This window comes from Astyanax mexicanus, chromosome 15 (assembly GCF_023375975.1).
Source record: "Astyanax mexicanus isolate ESR-SI-001 chromosome 15, AstMex3_surface, whole genome shotgun sequence".
NCBI lineage: Eukaryota > Metazoa > Chordata > Actinopteri > Characiformes > Acestrorhamphidae > Astyanax > Astyanax mexicanus.
The window spans coordinates 16112596-16139249 of NC_064422.1; the positions used below are offsets into that span (position 1 = coordinate 16112596).

Below are 26654 nucleotides of genomic sequence, written 5' to 3' on the forward strand. Positions count from 1 at the left end.
GACAACTGTGAAAAAGTAGATAAATAAACAAAAAAGACAACTGTGAAAAAGTAGATAGATAGATGAACAAAAAAAGACAACCGTGGAAAAAAAGGAGATAGATAGATAGATAATGATCAAAAGAAGACACTTAAACATGAAAAAGAGAAAGTAGATATATATTTTAAAGAAATAGAGAGATATTTTAAATGGGAATAAAGATAAATAGATCAAAAGAGGACAAACATAAAAAAGAAAGTAGATAGATAATGCTTAAAGAAGACACTTAAGCAAGATATATAGATAAGAACAATTCAGTTGTAACTTTTTTTATTATATAATTTACATATTTATGTACATTTGTTTAAATTTCCTATAGCCATTACTTTTTTATAAGTGTAATATTTTAAAGCTTTAATAAACTATATTTTTACTATATTTTGTGTTTTGTTTCTTTTTTTATGTTGCACCCTTGCACCCACACCCTTTAAATAACAACAAAGATTACAAATATACAGTATATATACCTATGAAGATGGGCTTGGTGGTCTGGAAGGGAGGTGTGTTCAGGTAAATTTCTGGGGTGTTGCTATCTTGGCAATGAAAAACACAGGTGCACTATTGACTGATTAAAACTTAAGTCACCCGTCAGACGTCCATACCTACTTTAGTTTTTGTTTTGTTTTTTACATCCGTTCTATGATCCGAATTTGTAACGTTACAGAGCGGTGTCAGCTGCATGCGGGAAGAACTAGATGAGGCTTTAATATAAGTTACAAAATCAGAGAGCATAGTCGTAATACAGACAAGGGTTGGAACCAGAGCGACAGTAAACCAATACATCAGCATTCATGCAGAAACAGACTGGGCAAAAATGGCCTGTGTGGTCAAGTGCCAAGACAAAAACATTTGACTAATATTTTAATTAAGTAAAAAAATGCACAAAAAAAAGAAAATAAAGAAATCCCACCTGCAAAAAAAACCCAACCCTACACACACAAAAGGCACATTATTAAGTGAAAAAAAAAAGAAAAAGAAATCATGAGTTGGCAATTTTTTTTTCACACCAATTTATAATGTTAGTCTTTCATCATAATAAACAGAATAGTTTTTTTATTCATTAACATTTAAGCAGTAAGGCACATTAGACAAATACTATATATGTAATCATATTTATTTAATGACATAATTTTCTATATAATAAAAAAATACATACTATTAGACATTCAGCTGGATTAAATCAAGTGTTGACAGCTTTTGATTAGTATCAAAGTTATGATTGGCCAGCTGCCCCCCTGATTATACACTGATCAGCCAGAACATCCATCAAACCATCTCTCTAATACTGTCTCTGGCCTCTATTTCAGCTGATAAAATCATATAATTCTAACATAAACATTTACATAGACACAGGCACTCAAGTGAAACAATACTGATCATATATTCTTCATCTAAATACAGATTATATAATATTTCCATTTATAAAACAAGTTTCTTTCATATTTGTACAGATAATAGAATCATACACATTGCATAATAAGTCATTATCTGTTGAAAAAATTCTCATAATACAGAGAGTAAACATCAGAATATCACATTAAAAAAACATCCTAAACTGGAGGTTTTGGAGCTTATTAATGTGCAATACAGTATTTTAATAATTACTTTTTTTCTTTCATAACATCACTTGGTAAATAAGTTTAATGCTGTAAACAGTTAAAAAACATGTGTTCATTTAAATTGGTGCATACAATTTACATATACAACTGTACATATTACACTTTTTATTAGAAACCAGTAGAAAATAAAAAGAAATGAGAAAATTTGTAAATGAATTCAGATGTGGTCTGATTACACACTGGGTCTTACCACAAGAGGGCATACAATGGTTTCCCATGCTTCTGTAGGAAAAGGGGTTTAGAGTAGGCATTTTTAACTTGTGTTATGATTCAGTATTATATACTGAGTACTGAAGAAGCCCAGTAGTTCTATCAGTGTTTTATGTCATCAACAACTGAAAGACAAAACAAATTAAACATACTAGTATATTTCAACAATATGTATTGTTTTAAATAGGCCTGTCACAATAATTACATTATCAACCTATCATAAAATAAATGGAAACACCCTCAATAATTTAACATATCGAGTCTATAATGTAAATCTGTATGTTAACTTTGTTTCAAAATCCTACATTTATTCTATTTAACTTTATTTATATTAGATTTGCGCCTGCCTGTCATAATAAATATTACATGAATGACAAATGATACAATATATGGAGAAATGTTTGCTGAACTTGGCCAGAATATCAGCTTTGTTTAAAAACAGCAGTTTTATTTTATTTAATATTATTACTGTATCAGACTTTTATTATGTTGTGGGTAAAACTGATGGGGGAAGTTGCCAATGCTTTTTGTCCCCTGGGGGCTGCCTTAGTTTTGAGGTAGGGTTGTTTTGGGAGCAAAGAGAGCGCACCCGTGAGCGAGGGAGTTTTTTTTCTGGCTGAGGAGTTTTGATCAGGGGGAATATTTTGCACTATTGTCTCGGTCGTTTCTCTTTAATTCTTCCAAGTAACCATAGTACTAGTATTTTAATTTCTTTTTCTGGTGCGCACCATCTGAATTAGGCTTTCTCGCTTTATTCTCTGGCTGCTGCTTCTCACCGCCTGCTTCGCCTGTGTGGCTCCTCGCGCTCGCATCTGCACAGATCTGATTGGCAGAGGAGAGCGTTTGGTGATTTTAAAGCACATGTGGTTGGTCTGTAAGTTTACTGCGCTGTAAAGCACGTAAACCATAAAGAGAATAAACGTTCCGCCGCTTTAAATGAACACGGTCAGAACTAAATCCTTCTCAGTAGTTTATCGGTTTGGGTCCGGATTGGATAAAGTCTGGGTCCGGACCCGGACCGTGTTCCGCCTATTAGTGACCTCTGGTTTAGAGGATACTTTTAGGTAGTGTACCTTTTGGTGAGAGATTGTTAAAGGGTAACTAAACCCAAAACATTTTTTTCATTAATAGCATAAATGTGTTACAGTCCCACTTCAAATTTTTCTAAACATTTTCCTAAACTTTAAAAACGCTTTTATTGCGGTCATTTCTGCCTTTGCAGTGCCCTTACAGGCTCAACTGTGCTATCAGCGAGGACGATGTTTCCCTGTACTTTGGTACGCAGACACAGGACTCAGTTCGGGCATGTTTTCGCAATGAACGTGTGTCTGAAAAGCAGCCAGGTGAGGCTGTGATTTCGCACAGCGAAAAATGTAATTTGTGACCCTGTATTGCTAATCAGTCTACAGTGTAAAAATCTCAACTGAAGGACTTGCGATTACACAACAACCTGTTGTGTAGTGTGAACAGAAACAAAAACTGATAACTCAAAAAAGGGGTGTAGTGTGAATCTTGCATAGGTAGGAGAGGCTAGAGTGAGGGAGTGTTTTGGTGCAGTGCCTTTCTCAGCAATGTTTCTACAGACTACTAGAACCTCTTATCATTCTTATTATTTCACTCTAATATTGTAACAATCACTTATATCATCATTACAACCCTACAACCAACTTCTTGGTGTAATTTTTTGGCAATGAATGTAACAATAAGATGTGCTGTCCTGAATTCACAGCAGAGAGGTTCTGAGATGATATAATATAATATATATATAAGGCACTGCGAGACATCATAAAAGCATCTGGCACAGTAACGATGGAAAACTGAGAAGGAAAAGAACTGTTTCCGTCTTTATCTGTCTCTCTCTTTCTCCCTCACTCACACACACATGCATACATTCACACAGACTACTGAAGAAAACAGAACTGTAATACTGTCAATCAATAATAAATATAGGACACTCATTTTGTATCTTTACCATCCTTTCACTGAGTTAAACTGAACCCAAAAGGCCTAAAACCGTGACAAGCAGAATAAAATAAAAATAAAAAATCTAAGCTAGAATGTCCTGGATGTTTTAGATCTATTCCATCAATAGTTTTTTTTTTCTTCCCTGATGGCACAAGCATATTCCAAGATGACAATGTCAGGATTCATGGTGCTGGAATTGTGAAAGAGTTTCAGGTTCAGGGAGCATGAGATCATCATTTTCACACATGGATTGAGAGACACCATTGAGAGTCTTTGGGATGTGCTGGATAGAGAAGGCTTTGTGCAGCGGTCAGACTCTACCATCATCAATGCTGCTGCAAAATCTTGTTGAAAATTTAATGAAACGCTGGATTTAAATAAATCTTGTGACATTACAGAAGCTTATTGAAACAATGCCATAGCGAATGCGTGCTGCAATCAAAGCTAAAGGCGCTCCAATCAAATATTTGAGTGTCTTTGGTGGGGACTATGGTGGTAATATATGTCCAGGTAAGGGTGTTGTGTTGTTCAAGTATAAGGTAATATGCAACCAGGTGTATGAGACCCAGGTTCTGGCTCCAGGTTAGGATCCAGGTGAGAGCATTTTTGGCTCAGGTGATAAATCTGTTGGATTCAGGTGTGTATATTAACACAGGTGGTCTAGGGTTTGGTGTTGGCCTGCTCCTGGTGAGTGTGTTCCAGGCCTTGGTGTTACCTGTTCAGGTAAGATTATAGGCACTTGGGTAAGTGTGTGCTGGTAAGGTTCCAGGTAGTTCCAGGTGTGGTGTGTTAAAGTGTTAAACAGCAGGATTTGGGTCCAGGTGTTTTAACCTCAGGTCCTTCATGTTTTGCAACCAGATGAGTGGGTTTTCTGGTTCAGGCGCTACTGGACTCTGCGGCAGTAGTAGCCCAGCACCTTACACTTTTCACACAGGTGCTGAGGATGCTCCTTACTCTGATCCGACACATCCAGACCATCAGGCTTCTCTAGGGGGCGCTAGAGACACAGACCAATAGCGTTAATTACAACAAATATTTCTATAGTTTATAGACTGCTCATTAAAGTGCATGCAGTGGTTGGTTTGGAATGCCATTAGACGTTCTTCTAGAGTTCTGCAGATGGTCAGCAGATCTTTAGTGGTGTTTAAGTTTCTGTCTGATCCTGTCGGGTCACTCCGGGTCAGCTCTCTACCACAGTGAAGCTTCTTAGTGCAGGAAACCCCCAGCAGTGAACTTCAGCACCAGCCGTAAACCAGAGCAGCAGATATTTACACAGGATAAATCTCTGACTGGGAAAGTCTGGTCAATAGGGGTGTCACGATCTCGATATTTTGTCGAAATCGAATCGAAATGAGGTCATGGTCTCGAGTATCGAAGTCAAAAAGAGGATCGACGATCCCTCCCGCGCGCGCTACGCAAATAGCGCAGCGCGCTACGCAAATGGCGCGGCACCAACACAGGGCATCCTATTCATTTAAATAGAGAGAGCCGCTGCATGAGCGCAGCCCCGCCCTCAGTTCTGCTGTGTGAGAGACAGCTGCCTTTCAACCACGGAGGAGAAACTGAAAACGGATTTATAGAAATATAGACAGGGCTCTCAAGTTTTGAGTGTCGGCGGGAGTGTGATCACTGTTTTTTATCTGTCCAACGGGGGAGGGGGGGCGGGGGATGGGCGCGCAGGTTTTGTATCTGTATCTGAGGGAGGGGTGGGTGCGCGCAGGTGAGAGCGTGTGAACTCGCTGAAATGCGTGTGTCAGTGTGACTTGAGAACACTGACTATAGATCACAGTGAGGTGGATTAAAAATCTTAAACTTATAATTGACTACACCTGTTGCTTTCCATTGAATTAAAAAAACATCTTTCTCTCAGATAAAGTAAACACAAGCGTGTTTCTGACTAAAATAAACGCTTTTTAGGAGAGATATAAGTTATGTGTAAATATTTATAAGACAATACCTGACAAAATCTGTTTTAATGATGTTAATAAACATCACTGTGACAGCGCTAGTCACAGTTTCACCACATCACTTATCTAACCAGCCTGTACTGATTTCTGCCCCCCAATAATGCTTTCAATAACCTCTAATAGCCTTTAATAGTCTTCAGTAGCCTTTAAAAGACTTACCTGGCGGCCGTGGTGTGTCCACTAAACTCCGTAGTTATAAACATCCTGAGGTTAGCAGCGCGCTAACTGACCTGTTTATAATGTAATCCCAGCAGTGACTCCGTGTCGGCTGTTCTAACCTGCTGCTGTTAGCTGCTTGGGCTGAAAGATGAACTGTAGTGAGCTGTATTATCCGGTTAGTGGGGTTAAAACCTTTATTTGTTTACAGAAACAGTAAAAACGGACTGGCTGAGCCCTGTAGCCCGTGGCTGGGCTGTACTGAAGTAGTGACTGAGTGAAGAGAGCGGGGCTTGTGCTGCTGCAGCTCCGACTAGTGGTTTGATAAAGAACTGCAGCTTCATGTAAGTGAGCAGTTTCACCAGCCATCCACACACAGCTCTGATAAACTGCTTGTTTTAATAGTGCACACTGTTGCTACCAAAAAAAGTCACTAGATGGCATTACCATATATATCTTAATAAATAATAATAATAATAATATTTATAATATTTATAATAATAATAATAATAAATATATTATTTAAATTTTATGAGGCATAAAATAATAACAAGAAAAAAAAACAAGAAAATCGAGAATCGAATCGAATCGTGACCCTCAAATCGAAAATGAAATCGAATCGAGGATTTAGAGAATCGTGACACCCCTACTTTAGTTTGGTGGAAAATCCTGAAATGTACTGTTATTTACTGTTATGTACAGTTTGTAATAGTGACTTTATCATTGTCCATGGGGGACTAAATGATTGCAAAAGGCATGTTGAGGTGAATCAATGTGAATATATATATATATATATATATATATATATATATATTTTTATATACACGGGTTGGACAATAAAACTGAAACACCTGGTTTTAGACCACAATAATTTATTGTGGTGACGGACAGTTCTGTTGGAAACAGGAGAGTTGAGCTGCACATTGAATTCTGCCGTGATTTGAGCAGCCGTGGTTTTGGATAAATCCGGGTTAGCACCCGAACATCCCTTTCAGACAGCTTCCTCTTGCGTCCACAGTTAATCCTGTTGGATGTGGTAGGTCCTTCTTGGTGGTGTGCTGATATTACCCTGGATACCGTGTCTCTTAATGCATCACAAAGACTTGCTGTCTTGGTCACAGATGCACCAGCAAGACGTGCACCAACAATTTGTAGTCTTTTGAACTCTGGTATGTCACCCATAATCTTGTGTGCATTGCAATATTTTGAGCAAAACTGTGCTCTTACCCTGCTAATTGAACCTTAACACTCTGCCCTTACTGGTGCAATGTGCAATTAATGATTAAAGATTGGCCACCAGGCTGCTCCAATTTATCCATTAAACCTCCTACATTAAAATGACAGGTGTTTCAGTTTTATTATCCAATAAAAAATATATATGGTGGAGGTAGTTTCGTTAATAATTCACAGTGAGAGTTGCGTAGGCTAAATTAGAGCTAAGACCTTAGGATTTTTTAGAGAGGAAAAAAGCACATAGACTAAGGCAGCATAAGAATATTTCAGGATTTTATTAATATGACTCGGCTCCCCCAAAGATACATAGTGCATAGTGGGAATGACATTGTACAATCATGAATCTGAAGCAGATATTTGAATACGCAGTGCAGCAGTGCTGAGTGGTGGGTACCTGTTTGTGTGGGTAAACGTTGATGTGGCATTTGATGCACTCCTGCCCCATGTTAGCCCATGAGTTTCCACTCATCCACTTCCTCTTACACTTGGGGCATTTATACTCCCCGAAACAGCGCTTCTTCCCCTGGTACGGAGTCAGGCCTTCACCTTTAGGCCGTGCCTGTAGATTTAATACACACACAAATATAAAATACAGTGATCAGAAACAAGTTTAGCAAAACTCTACACAAGGTGGTGCTGATAGTACTCAAACAGCTTTTGGTGTTTTGCATCAATGAGACTTTGTGTCCTTCTTATATACAACCCCATATCGAAAAGTTGGAGAAGTTGGGACAGTAGTAAGAATGCTAAACTAAAAGAATATTTGGACCAAAGGTGAAAATTAAAAAAAAATTAACAGCAAGTCCAAAAGCCCATTGTATGGGGTTGTATGAATGATTTCCAATCAGTCACAGTAGACAGAACAAGCCACAAAAATTGATGCATTTAGTTCCTTTTTTTCTTGAGGGTTTTGTCAGTGATGTAAAATATGTTGTTTGAATGACAATTAGAACTTCGATTTTGAGTATTTTGGTCTCTCCCCTTTGAAACAGGTAGGAAGCTGCTTTTGCATGAGGAGATATAAGTTCTCAGCCTTGTTGCCAAGATTTCCACAGTAAACTGGCTTGCCTATAAAGACTTTGGTTCACTATTTATTAAACATGGTGGATGTAGCTTCATTAACAACTCACAGTGAGAGCTAGCCATGCTAAAGCACACTTTTAAACATGGTGGATGTAGTTTCATTAACAACTCACAGTGAGAGCAACCTAAACCAAAGTACAGCTTCCAATCATGGTGGACATTTACAATCTGTTACTTTAGCTAAGACCTAATTGGGATTGGTCTGGTTTAGCACTGGGCAGAAATGTTCTATAGAAATGTTACACGTTTCCTTAATGATAAAACTCAATATTAACGCAATAAAATCACTGCAAGTTTTATATCCGAATGTTTGCACCCCACGATCATGAATTATTCACAATATAGGGTTCAAATGGTCAAATAGACAGTCTCAACAAAAAAAATGATTTTTCATTTTTAGCAGAGAATTAAGCAGTTTAGTCACAATTAAGCAGTTTATCCTGCTTTATGTGGAGTAACTGTTTCTGAGAAGAGACTTTATACCAGAATAACTGGATCTACTGGATGGAACATTGCTGTAAGGATTTGATTGCATTCATTAACAAAAGCATTGGTGAATGAGGTGATGTCATGCATGTTGGCTTGTGGACCAGATTGACCAACATAAATAGCATGATGGTTAACCAACTTGACCATCATTAACTGGCCAGTTGACCATCATGACCAAGCTGTCCACTCTTGGTCTAGAAACATCGGAATGATGCACTCAAATGCAATTGTTAAGAATAAGTTATGTGCATTAAAATAGACCCAACACCTCCAAAATGCACATTCAAGTCACTTGGGGAGTCTCGCTCTTCTAGAGATCTTGAGGTAGAGTTTTCAAAGGAAGGCCTCTAGTATGGGATTGAGGGCTGATGCAAGAGAGAGGCCTGGGTGTATTCAAGATGTTTGCTACCTAACCTTACCTTTTGAAAGTTCTCTCTATGCTGCTTGGGCTGGCCAACTATAGATTTAGTTCTTGAGTTATTTGAGGATCATCAGGTAAGATGAATGAATCCCATTAGTCAGTACACCTTACTTCCATATTGGGTAACAGCAACACATGGGGACCTATTTTAGCGATCTACAGGCAAGCCGTCAACCATGCATCGTGCAGCATGATTTAGACGTGTCAGTGTGTCTTTGCTATTATAATGAGGGGAAAAGTACACCTTGCGTGGCTCAAAATGTGCAAAAGGCATGTACTAATTCTCTTAATTAATCATGGGTGTGTTTTGGGCAAAAGTGCAATAAACCAAGCAGTGTGTCACTTGAAAAGCCAGGTGTGCTCTTTTGGGAATTGGTATTTTAACAGCACAAAAGAAGAGAAATTACCTGCTCATTTACACTGTAAGGGTGTTCGAGCAGAGCACTTAAGGGAACAGCAATGTTCCTTTATTTGGTATTCTGTTTATTGTTGATGTAAAAGTTGGGTTTGTGCAGTGCTATGTGTCTGTGTGTGTGTTGCCAAGATGGCAATGGACAACTGAAGGTTGACTGTTGTCAGGGTTCTATTTAGTCAGTGCCGCACCTGTGTTTTTAGCTGCCAAGATTGCAATATGCCAGAACTTGAATACCTTGAATATTCATAAGCACTGTTGCTGTTTAAACGATGCGGGTGCAAAGCGTGAAAATAGATTTTGGCAGGGAGTAAAATAGCAATGAGCATCAAGATGCGCCTTGCACAGGGTGTAAGATAGTCCCCAGAGTCATTTGGTAAGGGACTGTAGATAACCAATGTTTTGTAAAGGGGTTAGCTAGTGGTTTGTAGCACAATGCCAATGCCTGGCTAACACTCTGAAAAGGACAAATCCTACTAGATTCAGTGGACGTCAGTGATTGGCCCTATCAGGAAAGGAAAATGTTGCCTGGGTTGCGTTGTGAAAGAAAGTTGCATGTCTCAGAGCATCTAGGTTCATGTCCTTGTGTGATGTATGGTCCAGTCCTTCTATACGATCTACAGGTTAAACTATGTTTTTTGTGGTTTGTTACATCCTAAACCAGGTCCAGACATCAGATACTATCATCATGTGCTCTGTTCATGTATGTGTGTGTGTCTGTCTGTTTGTGTTTGATGTGTAATTAAAGCCATCTGCACTTCTCTGCCACTCTGCCAACCTCTTAGCGATGGTCCGTGCATGCCAGCCCCCCCATCTGTCCAGCTTCTAATGGGAACCAGATCACAATCTCCATTTGTTTCTCCTCTGGCCTCCACTGCTGGAGCTTCTAAAGAAGACGGCATCTCTAACCCAGCACAGCCAGAATGGTTTGGACAGTACAGCTGTCTATTCAGTACTGAGGGAACTTTGATCCTACAGTCAGAAGGTGAAATCAGAGAAAGCGGCCAATAGGAACAAACCGAGATCAATCAAGAATAACACCAAGCTTTTTCATTGCTTTTTCTAAAATTAAGGGTATTAAAATTTATCCTGCTTTTGATGTACTAGATGGAACATTGCTGTAAGGAAAAGCCATAATGACCATAATCTTATATTAAAATGTTAATGTTGAACGATTTGGGATGTACTAGGCTGTGTATATACCCATTAAAATTAATGTATTTTAGTACAATGCAAATATATTAAAGGTCACCTTCCGTCGTTTTTTCTTTCATTTTAAAATGTCTAGTTGTGGTCTCTAGTATGAATGAATGACATGTGAGCCGTTTTTGTAAAAAAAAAGTGCTCAGGTGTCTCTGTATAGCTCTTTTTTAATGGACTGTTTTAGGGGTGTGTCCAAAATGACCGGATTCCAGCTTTGCTCATGAATATTCATACATGCAAACAGCATGCAAATATCTCTCCTCTGATTGGCTAGGAGTACTGCGACGCCCCTCCACCGCTCTGCCGCTCACTGCCTCCCACCTCCTAACTGATGAGCGGTGATGTTGCGTCGCTTCAGCTCCGCCTCTGGGAGTTTCTCGAGCCAAGGTGGGCTGGTCTGTGAGTTTCTGCCTACGTAGGCAGAAAGATAATTCAAAATTCACCCGTTTTTCAGAGGGGGGGAGGGGGGATTTCTTTGCTTAGCTCCTGCAGACAATGGGGGCTGTAAAACAGTTTAATGTGCAGGTGTTCACATTCAACTCGGAGAGACCTACTGTATTCCACAAAAAACAAGAAAAATCGGATTTTTGCGGAAGGTGAGCTTTAAAGAAGCTTATTTGGAATGTTTTGAGAGCTCGAGCTCTCTTGAGTCTCTTGAGCCATGGATCATCTTCATACTAGGCTACATACCGCTATGTTCTTCCTGGAGTGTAGGCGTGACATGATGTGCAGGTGTGATGGATCATGAATAAACCAATAGGGTGTTGGAATGCTATATGTTTCTACTTCTCTACATCCAACCACATATAGATTCATGCTATCTGGATAGAGAGATTTATCTGGATAGGTTTTTTTCATTTTTGAATGATGAGAAGCCGTAATGAAAACAAGCTAAAATGAAATAGGGGTAACAAGGCTATTTATAAAATGTAAGGAGTAGAAGTAAAAACTTGACTGAAAAGCAATTACTCCAATTAAATTATATGACCAAGCTGGAAAACTCAAACTGGTCCACCAGAAGGACTGGAATAAGAGCATACACTGAATGGTACATTAAGTAGAGCATCATCAACATGCTGTTTGACCATCATGACTAAGTTGATTGACCAGCTTTGCCATTATGAATGTGTTGGTTTCCGTCACACAGAGCTAACACAAAGCTAATTGGTGTACATAAGCTACCAGGATTTTTTAGACACATTAGCCTTGTACGTTTGGGTGATAAGTTGAGTTAAGTTGAGGTAAATGTGATTTTATTAAGTTAAAGTAAGGCCGTAACTGACTGTGAATGAGGTACAGACAGACTGCTGGAGATTCTGAGTAGAGGGCTATTCCCTTCAGCTGTCCCACAGGACCTGAGTGAGGCCCACGTTCCCTTCATCACACACACATACACAGCTGGAACAGTTTGGCTGCAGGTCTCAGAGCCACGCTGAACAGCTGGAAATGAGGACCAGATGAAGTCCAATACAAACTGTAACACACACACACACACACACACACACGAGTGCTATTATATGATGAGTGCTGAGTTCTGAGTGAGTCCATGTGCTGCTACACCACACACACCTCTGCCCTTTTAGCTCCAACTGATCTGAGGAACTGACATGAACGTTATTTACTGTGTGTGTGTGTGTGTGTGTGTGTGTGTGTGACCAGCAGCACAGGCATCTGTTGGCTGATGTTTCAGAACTAGGGACTCTGTATCAGCGACGGTTCCGAAAGAGGTGGGGCTGACTTCACATGTATCATGTACTTGTCCTCACCTTCAGTTAAATGTTTTATGAAATGGGAAATTGCGTTTGTGTAGAGTTTAAAAAGGCTTTACATTGAACGGTTAAATGGATTTAGACCTACAACAATTAGTAAAACATTCATGGGTGGTATATTGACCATTTTCACCTAGAAAAAAACTGCTGAGCATTCAAAACGTTCTTTGTGTTTAATAGTCAGAACTCAGTAACAGCATGCCAAAATTCAGTAGCAGTAAAGCCAACCAATCAGCACTCAGAAGTAGGAATGCCAACCTGTCAGCACTCAGTAGCAGTAGGTGTGTGGAATGTGGGTTATAGGATATGAGTGTTTGTGGTGCTACTATAGCCCTATAGCGCTTCCCAAGTGGGTTCCATCATTTAAGCCCACCTTAATTTGATATGGGTCTCATCTTGTCCCCATGGGCAATGTACAACCCATGTGGGCCCATGTTTATCCCCCTGGTCCCATCACTGACCTCTACATGAAGGGCCAACATGAAACCCAGTTGGGCTACCCATACAAATCCCACGAGAGCATGTTATTTTGGAATGCCAACCAATCAGTACTCAGTATCAGTAATACTGACCTATTAGCACCCACTAAAAGTAGTGTTACCAAATCAGCACTCAGTAGCAGTAAAGCCAACTATAATATATACTGTTAATGTACTTTACTTTATGAGGACATCTCATACAGTCATACTCACTAGAGTTAAGAATAATGTTAGCAACGCAACGATTGACTGCTTTCATCATCTGGAACTCATAGAAATAAACAATGGAGTTCTCCAATATGAAACCCCTTTCCACCCACACACACACACACACACACACACATGCACACACACAGCTCTGCCCTGAGGGTCTGGGAGTGAGAGAAAGTGCAGATAAAGGGAGAATAAGAGAACAGAGTGGATCATGTTTCCCCACTGTGTTTGGATTGGCCATGGCACTGTAGAGCAGCTGTTCGAAAGGGAAACTCCACACACACACACACACACAGATATACTGATAAACACAGAAATGTACGAATCACACACTGCAGCATATTAGGGGCATTTCTCTGAGTAGTCAGAGTTTGGTTTGCATAAGTGTTTTGATTAATGGTGTTTGGTTGATGGTGTTTGGCTGATGGTGTTTAGTTCCCAGTTAGCTAGCTTATTTCTAAAACTAAATATTAAAACATTGGCACAAGTGGCTATGCATCTACATTACAAGAACGTTTTAAATGGCAAATGGAAGAACATCCAGAAAACTTGTCAGATTGAATGTTCACAGAACATTTAATTGTAACAGTATTTTTTTCTAATGACCAACAATTGATAGCTTAGCTTTAGTGTTTTAATGATATATTTGATGTTTGGATGATGATGTTTGGGGTTTGGATGAGGTGTTTGAGGTTTGCATGATGGTGTTTGGATGATAGTTTTTGAGGTTAGGATGATGGAGTTTAGTGTTTGGATGATAATGTTTGGATGATGGAATTTAGGGTTTGGATGATCATGTTTGGGATTTGGATGATGGTGTTTGGTGTATGGATGATTGTGTTTGATGTTTTGTCGATGGTGTTTGAGGTTTGGATTATGGTGTTTGTTTTTTTGATAATAGTACTAGGTTTTTGGATGATTGTGTTTGATGTTTGGATGATTTTTGAGTTTTGGAAGATGGTGTTTGGATTATAGTGTTTGAGGTTTGGATGATAATGTTTGGATGATGGCGTTTGAGGTTTGGATGATGGTGTTTGGGGTTTGGATAATGGTGCCTGAGGTTCGAAAGATGGTGTTTGGTGTTTGGATGATGGTGTTTAAGGTTTGGATGATGCTATTTAGGGTTTGTATGATGGTGTTTGGGGTTTGAATGATAGTGTTTGGAGGATGATGTTTAGGGTTTGGATGATGTTTGGGGTTTGGATAATGGTGTTTGGATGATGGTGTTTGAGGATTGGATGAAAGTGTTGGTGTTAGGATAATGGTGTTTGAGGTTTGGAAGATGGTATTTGGTGTTTAGTAGATGGTGTTTGAGGTCTGGATGATGGTGTTTGGTTTCTGGATTATGGTGTTTGGATGAGTTTAACACAAGAGAGATGTGTATTAATAAAGATATTAAATCTGAACAGAGAGAGTGATGCTATTTAATGGAATAGTGTTTATGAGAGTGTTATTCAGTTTCACTATTAAATGAAAACCATAGGACAGTGTCTCAGACATGTGACTTCAATAGAGCGCTCTGCTTTAAGATCAGAGCCTGAAACATCAGATGATAAGCAGCTCTATAAGCCGTGGGGCTCTGTTGGAGTATTCCAGTCTGTCATTAATGTTTCTCCATTGAGGAGCACTTTAGGTTTACGATGTGTTTTGACACGTCTAACTCAGTGCAGCTGTTTGGGAATCCCTGAGTCTCCTGTAGTAGTATTGGTGATACAGGATTTACAACCCCAAATCTGAAAAGGTTGGAAAAAGCATGGAAATCTCCAGTTTGTAATAAATGTGGGAGAAAATCATTTAAATGTTATACAGCGTATAATATCATAAAATTATTCAAGGAATTGCTTAGACGGCATTGCATCAAGAACCATCATTCAACAAAAGCTGATGAAGAAGACCATCCAGACTGTTATCAGCAAAAGCCCCAAATCAGAAGTACATGAAGATCTTAGAGCAAAATGTGCGGTCTTTAGGACAACATCTTTTGCAGGAACATCAACACCACATGCTGCAGACATTACAAAGGCGCTGGTACTGGACTGTTCTGCCTGCAGTCATGACCTTTCCACTAGTTATTCCATGTGAGTTGCTCACCATCATAATGAAGCAACTTCTACGCCACTTCCACAACACGGTGCCCCAAACGGTGTCCCCTACAGTAGAGAAAATGGGCTGCAGTGCTATTTAGCCTCTTGGGCATTACATTTCTGATTCACTGTTGGGCGTTGGCATAATATGGAGACACTGCCCATAACATTTCGTGGTTACATGGCAACATTTCACTCAAGTGAATGAAAAATATATGGTGGGAATCCCAAAAGTTTCTACAGCCACTCCAGACTGAAAAATTGGCCAGGTAAAAATTCTTATCGAGTCCACCACTGCATGCAAGCTATTGTGCAACACCTTCATGAGTGGAATACTCTCTCTAGTCTCTGCAGAGCTGTAGGCTGCCAGGAATGGAATGTGACACTTCTACACAGCAAAGTATGATAACGCCACAATGCACAGTTCAAAAATGGCACAGTTTTCTGACTGTTCCTGCAGCAGGAAGTCTCAGCAGGAGGCTGGAGCCACCAGACCGTCCAACACTGCTGACAACAGATCACTCTATTATCTCCTCCGCCCCATCCTCTATTCTCTCCACTCTCACTCTATCCCTCTTTCTCTCTCCACAGGAAGCTGCAGAGTTGGCACGGGGCAACCCTTTCCATGGAATACTGACAGAGAGAGGCATGAGCCAGAGCCGATACCTCTCCTTGATTCCCAGTAAATATGTCCAGTGAGTAAAAGCACAAAGGGGCTACAGTAGGTGTTTCTAATAAAGTGGCATTAAGTGTAAAAACAAGAAGGTACAAGAGGTGTTTCTAATAAATAGGCCACCAGTAAGTGAAAGCAAAGTACAGTGTTTTTTAATAAAGTGGCCAGCAGTGAGTGGAAGCAACAAAGTACGGTAGGTGTTTCTAATAAAGTGGCCACCAGTAAGTGAAAGCAAAGTACAGTAAGTGTTTCTAATAAAGTGGCCACCAGTGAGTCGAAGCACAAGTAAGTACAGTGGGTTTTTCTAATAAAGTGGCCACCAATGAGGGGAAGCAACAAAGTACAGTAGGTGTTTCTAATAAAGTGGCCAGTGAGTGGGAGCAAAGTACAGTAGGTGTTTCTTATAAAGTGGCCACCAGTGAAAGCTTAAGTTAGTGGCCACCAGTGAGTGGAAGCAGAAATTTAGTCTGTGTTTCTAATAAAGTGGCCACTAGTGAGTGGAAGCAGAAATTTAGTCTGTGTTTCTAATAAAGTGGCCACTAGTGAGTGGAAGCAGAAATTTAGTTGGCATTTCTAATAAAGTGGCCACTAGTGAATGGAAGCTGAAGTTAGATAGGTGTTTCTAATAAAGATGCCAATAAGTGGAAGCTAAAGTCGGTGTTTTAATAAAGTGGCCACCAGTAAGTGTAAGCAGCGAAGTACAGTAGGTGTTTCTAATAAAGTGGCCAGTAAATGTAAGAACAAATAGGTATTCCTAATAATGTATGTGTTTCAAATAAAGTGGCCACTAGTGAGTGGAAGAACAACTAGGTGCAGTAGGTGTTTCTAATAAAGTGGCCACCAGTGAGTGGAAGCAGAAGTTTCGTCAGTGTTTCTAAAAAGTGGCCACCAGTGAGTGGAAGCTGACATTAGTTAGGTGTTTCTAATAAAGTGGCCAATGAGTGAAAGCACAAGTAGGTAAAGTGGGTTTTTCTAATAAAGTGGACAGTGAGTGGAAGCACAAAATACAGTAGGTGTTTCTATTCAAACGTCAAGTCAGACTAACAAAGCATAAAATGATGGAAAAAGAAACTAAAAACCCTACAGAATATACTCTACTCTCTCTTTTTCTCTCTTTCCTCTTCCCTAGCCAATCCATCCTTCTGTTTTTCCCACTGTAACATATGGCATGGTGAGTGAGAGTGACTGTAGTCAGGGTCATGTGGTTTATGTGACATTGTCTTGATGAACTGCATCTGGGACTGAAGTCTGAAGATGTGGTTCAGACAAAATCAATCAAACTCTTTTAGAGTAGGTTTTGTTTAATTCTAGAGAAACATACACAGCTCGCTCACCAGAAGGTTACTACACCAAATAGTTATAAAATACTCTGCCTGATACCTGAACTTGCTTTGTATATCCAAATAGTTTGCACTTTCTTTTGGTGAGACTACTGATCCACTAACTTAGATTACAACTATAGTGATAAACATACACAATTATTAGTATAATATGATTAGTTAACCCTTAGAACAAAATGTTTTCTAAAATGTTTTGGTGGTTTGAACAATGTCAGTTTTTTAGGAGATCCTACACTACTCAAATACTGTATGTCTTCATTTGATCTGTAAATATTAACCAATTTTTGATGCTTGCATTAATTGACAATGCAATTTCCTGCAATTTCTTTGTATTTTTTGCTTGTAAGGTTTATAAACAGTTCACATCTTGAGAAATATTATGGGAAACTGATAATCTAGGATATTTTTGAGCTGCAAGTGCAAACATTTTTGTTTGTTTTGTTACTATGTTTTTTTTTTCATATATTTTGTATATCTACTTTTCTCCCTATTTAAGCCAGGCCAATTGTTCCACCCATTCAGCTGCTACTTAGTTGTATATCCCCTATCACAAGTGATGCCACAAAACAAGAAGGGTGAAGACTAGCACATTCGAAGTCACCCACCCCCTTTTTTCCAACAGCTGGTGATGCAGCATTAGCGAATAGCATCACAGCACGCTTGGAGAAAAGAGCAGCGACTTGGTTCCGATACATCAGCTCACAGACGCCTTGTGCTGATCAACATCACCCTAGGAGTGATTAGGGGAGAAAGCACCATCTACCCACCCAGATAAAACAAGGCCAATTGTGCTCTCTCAGGGCTCCGGCAGCTGATGGCAAGCTGCATGAACGGGATTGGTTTGGGTCATATTGTATTGAATAGATTGATAAATATATTAAAAATATGGAATTTACAATATTTGATTGTAGTCCAAATATAATATACCATCCTGTAGAATTTTATTGTTTTTTTTTAATTGTATTAATTTTGGTATTATAGGCCATGTTCTGTGTAATGAGCAGTTAAATGGTTTGTGTCAGCTCTCAGTGAGCTTCTCTGCCCCTCCCTGGGAGAAAATAGCTAACAAATATTAGTTAGTTAGTTAGATTTCTAAAAAGAAATCACCTCAAATTTTATCACAGATGCAGAAGAAACAAACTCTTAAAAGTAGTCGTGGCCAAATCAGGTGGATAAATGCTGCAATTTCATCAGATTCTTCAATATTATACCATCATCATCATTATCATTCCAAATAAACTCAGAAGACACGTGTAGGATGATGAGTAGGCTTGAATGGTAAATAAAATAGTTATGTTTGTATTGTAGTGATGGTGACCACTACTGTCCTATCCTATATCATCCTATCAGCTGCCAAGGTGGGCGGGATCATTCTGGATGATGTATGTTGAAAACTGTCCCAGCTGTCAGCTCTTTACACAAACTGCAGGATTATTTTGCATTATTTTGTCATGGAGATGAAATGCACTCATCAACATAAACATCTGGAAACCATTACTGTCTTACATCACCATCCCACTTTATCCCAACTCCCCAACTCATCCCATCCAAAAGTATTAAACACAGTTCCACTGCTCCTCAGCTCAGTACTGGGGGGTTTAAACCCCATCCAGCTTGCACCTGGCTTTAGGCATGGCACCAATTGGTTCATTAGGTTCATCTGCTCCAGGGAGTCCTATTTTATAGGCAGTATTTCTCTTCAGGGACTAGACAGGCTAGGGACAGGTACGTTTATTGAGGGGGCTGATCTGTAGAGAAGGGAGTTTTAAAAGAGGCCCAATTGGTTTTTGGCTGCAGAGTGGTGGATTTTACCTCAGAATAGGTGGGCTTAACCTGAGGACTGGTACATTTACTCTGGCAACAGATGGATTAACCTGAGTTTAGGAGGAGCATTCCCAAAGACAGATACTGTACAATGTTTCTTCCTGTGGGGGGTTGCCTGGTTATAGGTACAGTATATTTTACATTGGAAAATAGGGCGCAGGATTTCCCAAGACGACTAACAATTATATCTGAGAACAGATGAGTATTACCTGAGGAAAAGTAAAGTATGTTTACCCTGAGGGAATAAATGGGTGATAAGGACAGGTGAGCTGTGTGGTTGAACAGGACAGTTTTACCAGGACAGGTTGGCTGTACCTGAGGACAGGTGAATTGTACTTCAGTACAGTTAGGTTCTAAATAAGGAGAGATAATTTGTACCTGATGACAGGTGGGTTTTACCTGAGAACAGGTGAATTTTACTTCAGAACAATTAAGGTATAACTGAGGGCAGGTAAGTTGTACCTGTGGACAAATTGGTTGTACCTAAGAACAGGTAAAATGAATCCAGAGATTGGATGAATTGTAAACATCTCAGGTGAGTTATTTTTGAGGACAGGTTAGTTGCACCTGAAAACAGGTTGGTAGTACCTGAGGACAGGTGAGCTGTGTGTAAAAACAGGAGAGTTGTACCTAAGGACAGGTTGGTTGTACCTGAGGACAGATGAGTTTTACCTGAGGACAGGTAAATTGTACTTCAGTACAGTTAGGTTCTAACTAAGGACAGGTGATTTGCACATGAGGACAGTTGAGTTTTACCTGAGGACAGGTCAAATGAAACTTGAGAATGGATAAATTGGTCACATCTCAGGTGAGTTATTTCTGAGGACAGGTTAATTGCACCTAAAAGAGGTTGGTTGTACCTGAGGAGAGGTAAGTTGTGAGTAAGAACAGGTGATTTGTACCGGAGGACAGGCGATTTGTTAATGAGGACAGGTAAAATGAAACCTGTCAACAGGTGAATTTTACTTCAGTACAATTAAGTTATAACTGAGGAGAGGTAAGTTTTACCTGATGACAAGTGATAGGTGAGCTGTACCTGAGGACAGGTTGGTTGTACCTGAGGACAGGTGAGTTGTACCTAAGGACAGGTTGGTTTTACCTGAGGACAGGTCAGTTGTACCTAAGGACAGGTTGGTTGTACCTGAGGACCGGTTGGTTATATCAGAGGACAGGTAAGTCTTACCTGAGGACAGTCTTTTATGTAGTGGCCCTTGTTGAAGCACAGGTGGCATAGGTAGTTGGATGGAGGCCTCTTGCAGGGTTTTCGAGGTTCAGAGGTCAGTGAGAGGTCAGAGAAGTGGTCGGCTAGAGAGCTGAGCCCTTCTACAATGTTACTGATGGAGTCACAGGGGGATGAGTCTCTATACTGACCACCACTGAGCGACTGGAAGTAAGAAAAAGAGAGAGAGAGAGAAAGAGAGAGAGACTGCATTACAGTGCTATGTAGAAAGTGGACGCAGATGTTCTGATTTAAACATAAATAGGTGTGTTTTTTCATGATATTGTTATATTGAATGTAAACACATCTTGTACAACAGATATAGGGTCATCATCACATTTTTCATTTCAGAATTCTCCGTACACTCTTATTCTCCATCCATGCCTTTTGTAGCATGATGGTGTTAACATTGAATGTTGAATTGACCTAAAATTTCCATCCCTACTATGCTTGTGGTGGTAATAAATTACTCAGGTATGGATAGCAAACCTTACTGAAGCTCAGTGATTACCTGTGTAGAAGAAAATTAGCTAGCTCGCCCATATTTCAATGGTTGTAGCAAACTGTTTGCATGCTGTTGTGTTCTATACCTGACAATCTGGGGTGTGGAAATGGGACTGGGAAAGTTTTGATGGGAAGTTTTGGAGGCTACAAATCACATACTGCAAGTGTTTTAGCTTAGTCTTATGCCTTTACCCTTTACACAATAAAAAAATCTTCTGAAGAAAGTTCTAGCTGATGTATGTTCATATTGTGGCTTGATGTGTTGCGGTAGCAAATTTTACACAATGTTTTATGCAATTTTTACACCATGTTTTATTTAAGCAATAGAACACGAGAGGGAGTGTGTTATCACGAATAACATCACGAGCCGAAGGCGAGTGCCGTAGATCATCACAGCCATGATGTTATTCGTGATAACACACAACCTCGAGTGTTCTATTGCTTTTATACAACAGTTTTTTTTACAAAATGAATTAAGAAAATAAATCAAAGAACTTTCAGAAATTCAGAATGAATATGCTTTAATATGGACTGTGCCTTCCGCCAAAAAGTAGTTCCACAACAACTGTCACAGAACTGAAACTTAACTACAAAACGTGCATGGTTCATACAGACTAACACCACGAAAGTTAGCTTGAAAGCAAAATTGGGAATAAATGAAGATGCTAACGTTAGAGCGTGAAATAACGCTAATACTCTCCTCTCCTACTCTGTGGAGTCGTCTTTAGGTGAAGCTGCGCTTTTTTTGAGTATTTCTGCTTGTTTTGCTGGGTGGTGTTGGTTTTAGCTAGCCGGCTGGACTGTGGTTAGGTTAGCGCAGCTTGCTTTAGCTCAGCATTAACTTAGCTTAGCTTAGCCTAGCCTGGCTGGTTGGCGTTCTGGCTGTCAGACAGCAGTAACCGAGCGATTTTCTTTCCCTTTTTTCCACAAAAGACGAGTCAGCGCTGAGCGCTAGCCTGTGCTAAGCTAACGCTGCGGGTGTCCTGTGTGTATACGCCGTTACTCGGCAACGCGTCGGCGGAGTGATACAAGTTTAGTGTGAGAAGGCTGTGATGTTATCACATATATCAGCACGGCTAGAACACTTCTCAACCAATCAGATTGTGAGGTCGGAATTTCAAAGAAAAAAAACATTTAGAAAAAACACTGTTATATATATATATATATATATATATATATATATACACCATTTAAAATGTTTTTGCTATTGTTTCCAGTTTAACATCTCTTAAAATGGGTTCTTCAATGGATCTGTATAAAGACAATGATAGACTCATCATAGACTCATAGACCTAAAATGAACTCAAGGAACCATTTCTTTAGTTCAACCATTCTTCATTCATTAAAGTAAAATGGTTCTGTAAACTGTACAGAGCCTGGTGTGCTGATGGTATAGAAGGTTATTGGCTCACCTCTAGATGCTGTGTGTTCAGCAGGCTGCTGAGGGAGCTGGATCTGAGGGCTGAGCTCCAGTCGGGTCGGAACGCGGTGAAGGCACTGCTGGGATGGTCCCGCAGAGACAGACTGACCCAGTTCAGCAGGGGCTGTCCCGCAGAAGGATACCCGGACTCCACCGCTGACAGCACGCTCATTCTCAGCTGTTCCCCCCTGCCAACCACCTGGGGTCCTGCAGGGTTCTGGTCCAGGCTGGGGGTCTCACTGCTCCCTCACTGTCATCCCAGCACTGAATGAGCAAGGCACTGAGTGAGCAGGGCTCTGACTGCAGACTCTGAGCGAGTGCCTGGAGGGGAAAAGAAAACACAGGCTGCGTTCCAATACGTGCACACTAGTGTTCCATCTAAGTGTGTAGAAGAATGATTACGCACATGCTCTGCTTCCTACACACACACATACATACATACATACATACATACAATAAGCATACGTTTACTCTACAATAGTGCCTAATCACATCAGAAAGAGTTTTCTGTCATCTAGTTCAGTATTTTTTAGTCCTTGTCCTGCTCCAGCACTGAAGGACACTGCACTTTGTAGAACTGATCTATGAGCTAGATGCATGATAACTCAAAGAATCATTTGTATACCAAAGACAGAAGGGACTATCTAGACTGTTATCAGCATCAAGTCCAATGCTTTTGGACTTTAGGCAGAATTAATAGAGATTTATTTATTTATTAACTTTTCTTTACTTTGGGGTCATTAACAGAGGTTTTGGCCAATAGGAGATTTAGTTCCATTTGGGTACAGTTTGGGACACTTGGTTTTTGGCACTCTTTGGATAATCTTTAAAGGGGCACTAAACGCTCAACCAATTTTTTTTATTAATAGTTTAAATGTGTTGTTTTAAAGTTGTAAAACATACCAATACTCCTTAAATTTTTATAAACCTTTGCTAACCTTTAAAAAATGCTTTATTTTGGTAATTTCCACCTCTGCAGTGCCCTCGCTATCAAAGGCAGAGTGCTTAACCCAATCACCTGTTCTTTCTGTCCCACCCCTAAACCCATACATCAATCAAACTATGCCTCCCATTTTGTATCAGTTTTCAAATTTGAGCTTAAGGTAGAGTCAGCTAAAACTAGGAGGTTTAGTTACCCTTTAAAGCAGGCATGTCAAACTCAGTTTGGCTCTGGGGCCGGATCCAGACTTTCTGTTCTCAGGTGGGCCGGATCAGTAAAAGAATGTCAACTCCAAATATTTAGCTTTGTTTTTCAGTACTATGCTTTATTATTCAGCCTACATTTTTAGCCTACTCTACATATTATAATCATGGATGAAAAGGGATCTTTTCTAAGCACAACACATTTATTCATAAAACAATGGAAAAAAATGATTTTCATGTTTGGCGGTGAATGTGTTAACAACTGGTTTATTTTAACAGTTGAGTGAATGCAGTTTTACACCTGAACCAACTCACCACATCAACAAACTCAAGTGGGAGCTATGAAAAAATATTTTCACCTTAATTGTCATACTGCTTTGAAATAAATAAAAAAAAGAAATACAAAATAAAAGTTATAGCAGTGCATGGGCAATAAGATTAGACTACATCAGATCAAACTACTAGGCTGGGCCTACTGAAGCTGAGAACATACTGCACAATATTAACTGTCTTTAATATGAAACCAGATGAATCTTATTTTTAATGATCTGTATTCATGAGTGCAAACAAATTTCGTGGCCTCTCCCTCTGCCTCTCCCTCTGCCTCTCCCTCTGCCTCTCCCTCTGCCTCTCCCTCTGCCTCTCCCTCTGCCTCTCCCTGCAGTCTACTTGCTGCTGTGGTGAAGCAAGATTGCCGTGTCTGTGCTGCATGCGGGACATTTACTGCCCTCTAGCGACCGGAGAGAGCATTTAATTTGTATTCATTTAAAAAAAATCACAACTTTTGATAGAAATGAGCTAGAAACTCGCTTCTTTTTTTGACATACTCAGAAATTTATGCCGGGCCGGATTAAATCATCCAACGGGCCTGGTCCGGCCCGCGGGCCGTATGTTTGACATGCCTGCTTTAAACAGAAAACCTGATAAACTGGTTTTGCTGTTTTCCAGCAATGCAAACAGTGTGTGTCCTGTGTGTGGTAGGAAGATGTGGAGGGGAAGAGGAACACCTGGGGGGCGGAGGTGGTATTTCAGCGCCTGTTCCTTCTCCTGAACAGTGGATCAGGGTATGTGTGTGTATCTCCACTGTATCATCAGTATCACCAGTGTGGTTTATCAGAGCTGCTGGTTTCAGGTGTACTCACACTAGGCAATCCGAACCGTGCCCGGGCACGGTTACCTCCCAAAGCACGGTTCGTTTGGCTAGTGTGATCGCTCCGAACCGTGCCCGGGCACGGTACGCTGAAGAGGTGGGCCCGAGCACGGTTCACTTGGACCCGATGCAGATGCAGTGTGAGCGCAAACCGTGCCCGGGCACGGATCAAGATGACGTCAGTGATGCGACGCTACTGTAAACGGAGGACGTTTTATACACAATTCTGCATATAATATTTTTGAAAAGGGTTCTAAAGAGCACCATAATGGTTAGTGTTACCCATAATAAATTAGGACTACTATCTACAAGTCCTAAACAACAAACACATTTTATTATTACTTGAGTTTTATGTTTCGCTCCTTTGGTCACTATTTATGTATATAGCAAGTACGTCTCTTACCTTACTGATGAACGTGAATTGTAGTCCGCGAGTAAAGCTGCAAATTTCTCCCTGTACGTCTGCTGCTTGTGTAAAAACCTTCTTACACTTGCAGCACGATTAGCAGTAAATCGCTGTGTTGCACAATCAATGAATCTCTGGTTCAGTTGCGTATTTGCACGCCCAAAACGACTCCAGAGAAACAAAAACAACAGTACAATCCTGAACTCCATTGTTTTGCGCGCATACTGTTCTTCAAAACAAAAGTCACCTGTTGATGACGAAAGCGTGCTCGGGCACGGATCGTTTAGCGCAGTGTGAGTGCAGGCCTGCGGGGGAGTGGGGAGGGGGCCGAACCGTGCTCGGGCACGATTCAACCAAACCGGGCCTAGTGTGAGTACACCACTTCCCCTGCTCCACCTGAACGTGCACACACTATTACTTTCAGCAGCACCGTAAAAAGAGGTGGGTGTAGCAGATGCTGGGAAAACAGACACAACTGGTAGAGTTAGGTTTTGGGCCAAACTAGTAATATTGTGTGTATATGAATATTTAAACACGTCCGCTGCATTTGGGCCAAATCTGTGACTGCCCCTCACTTCTGCTTTAGCTGATTTACATTTATGTAGGTAAGGTATAGTGAAACGAGTCAAGCCTACTATAGCCACATTTTTATATCATTAAAACGTTCACCCTGCCTTTTTTACGACTTCCCCATTCAAAAAACCGTCTGCTCCCACCCACAGGGTGTAATTACAGGCCTTTACTGCAGAATTAAAAACAGACATTTTAATCCTAAACTGTGCCAAAATACGGTGTTTTTCTGTCTGTATAATGACTACAAAGGCTTTACACACTGGGCAGGCCTAACTTTGACCTAACATACTGTCAGAACAAATTTTTTACTTGAAACACTACTTTTGTGAATTGTGTAGAGCTTTTTAAGATCCATTGTGTAAAGATCCATACAGCAATTGTGGAAAACAATGCAGATTACACACACTAGGTGTGTATTTCTGGGTTTGTGTGGAAATTTCCATACTCAGTTTCGCTTAGATAATGATTCTAACTTTTTGAGAAAACAGTACATTTGAGTTATAAAAGCAGTATATGGGGTTATAACACGTTTCCCATTGTGCAAGACAACTTAATATTGCCCCAACCAATATAATGATATTTTTTCGGAGGACCCAGGTCCCCGAAAAGAAACAAAAACTGACCAGCAATCACACACAACGCCCCAAACACACCCATTTCAGTGTAGTAATCAGTGTAGCTCCACTTCCTGCTTCACTGTGATCTCACTGTTTGGCAGCAGTACAGTAAGTTCCTCCTTTTTTAATCTTTATAACTCAGTATTAGTGTTTTACAGCTTAATGGCTCATAATCGTGCACTGTTTCACAGTTTGTACATACTGTTTGTGTTTCTGCAGGTAGCTGGGTTTAGCTAGCATTAGCTGCGTTAAATAAACCGCTTTTAGCTTCGTAGATAACCTTACTACGCTAGTTAGTTAGTTAGCGTTAGCTTAGCGATTTTAAATATAGTTGCGATTGAGATGAAGATCAGATAATATCTGTACAAATCACTTTACACCTTCCCCTGAAGCTCCGAGGACTTTTTCCTCCGCTGTGTTTGTTATGTAAGTTAGAGGGACGA

General features: G+C 40.1%; 2 protein-coding genes across 3 annotated transcripts in view; one reads left to right on the top strand and one right to left on the bottom strand.

Annotated features, from left to right (window-relative positions):
- Positions 1-1134: 1134 nt before the first annotated feature.
- LOC103045105 (zinc finger CCHC domain-containing protein 24) lies at positions 1135-25468 on the bottom strand. Of its 2 annotated transcripts, XM_022686661.2 has the most exons (5): positions 25019-25466; positions 22315-22643; positions 20363-20563; positions 7584-7748; positions 1135-4830 (listed from the first exon to the last, which is right to left on the bottom strand). In XM_022686661.2, exons 2-5 carry the CDS (start codon positions 22492-22494, stop codon positions 4717-4719), a joined length of 660 nt encoding a protein of 219 aa, XP_022542382.1. In that variant the 5' UTR covers positions 22495-22643; positions 25019-25466; the 3' UTR covers positions 1135-4716. The 2 variants fall into 2 exon arrangements, with proteins under 2 accessions (XP_022542382.1, XP_022542380.1); XM_022686659.2 differs by lacking the exon at positions 1135-4830 and having other exon boundaries at positions 7446-7748; positions 25019-25468.
- A 751-nt stretch (positions 25469-26219) lies between these two features.
- Positions 26220-26654, top strand: part of anxa11b (annexin A11b) — a 31110-nt gene continuing 30675 nt past the window's right edge. The window contains exon 1 of the mRNA XM_022686657.2: positions 26220-26319. The gene's annotated coding sequence lies outside the window, so the exon portion shown is untranslated. The remainder of the gene's footprint in view (positions 26320-26654) is intronic.

Excerpts from the sequence above, each read along its gene's own strand:
- LOC103045105 (XM_022686659.2), bottom strand. The coding sequence starts at position 22,494 with ATGAGCGTGCTGTCAGCGGTGGAGTCCGGGTATCCTTCTGCGGGACAG. Across the intron at positions 20,564-22,314 it reads TGAACACACAGCATCTAGAG|TCGCTCAGTGGTGGTCAGTA; the intron begins GTGAGCCAATAA and ends TCTTACTTCCAG. Across the intron at positions 7,749-20,362 it reads ACATAAAAGACTGTCCTCAG|GCACGGCCTAAAGGTGAAGG; the intron begins GTAAGACTTACC and ends TTAAATCTACAG.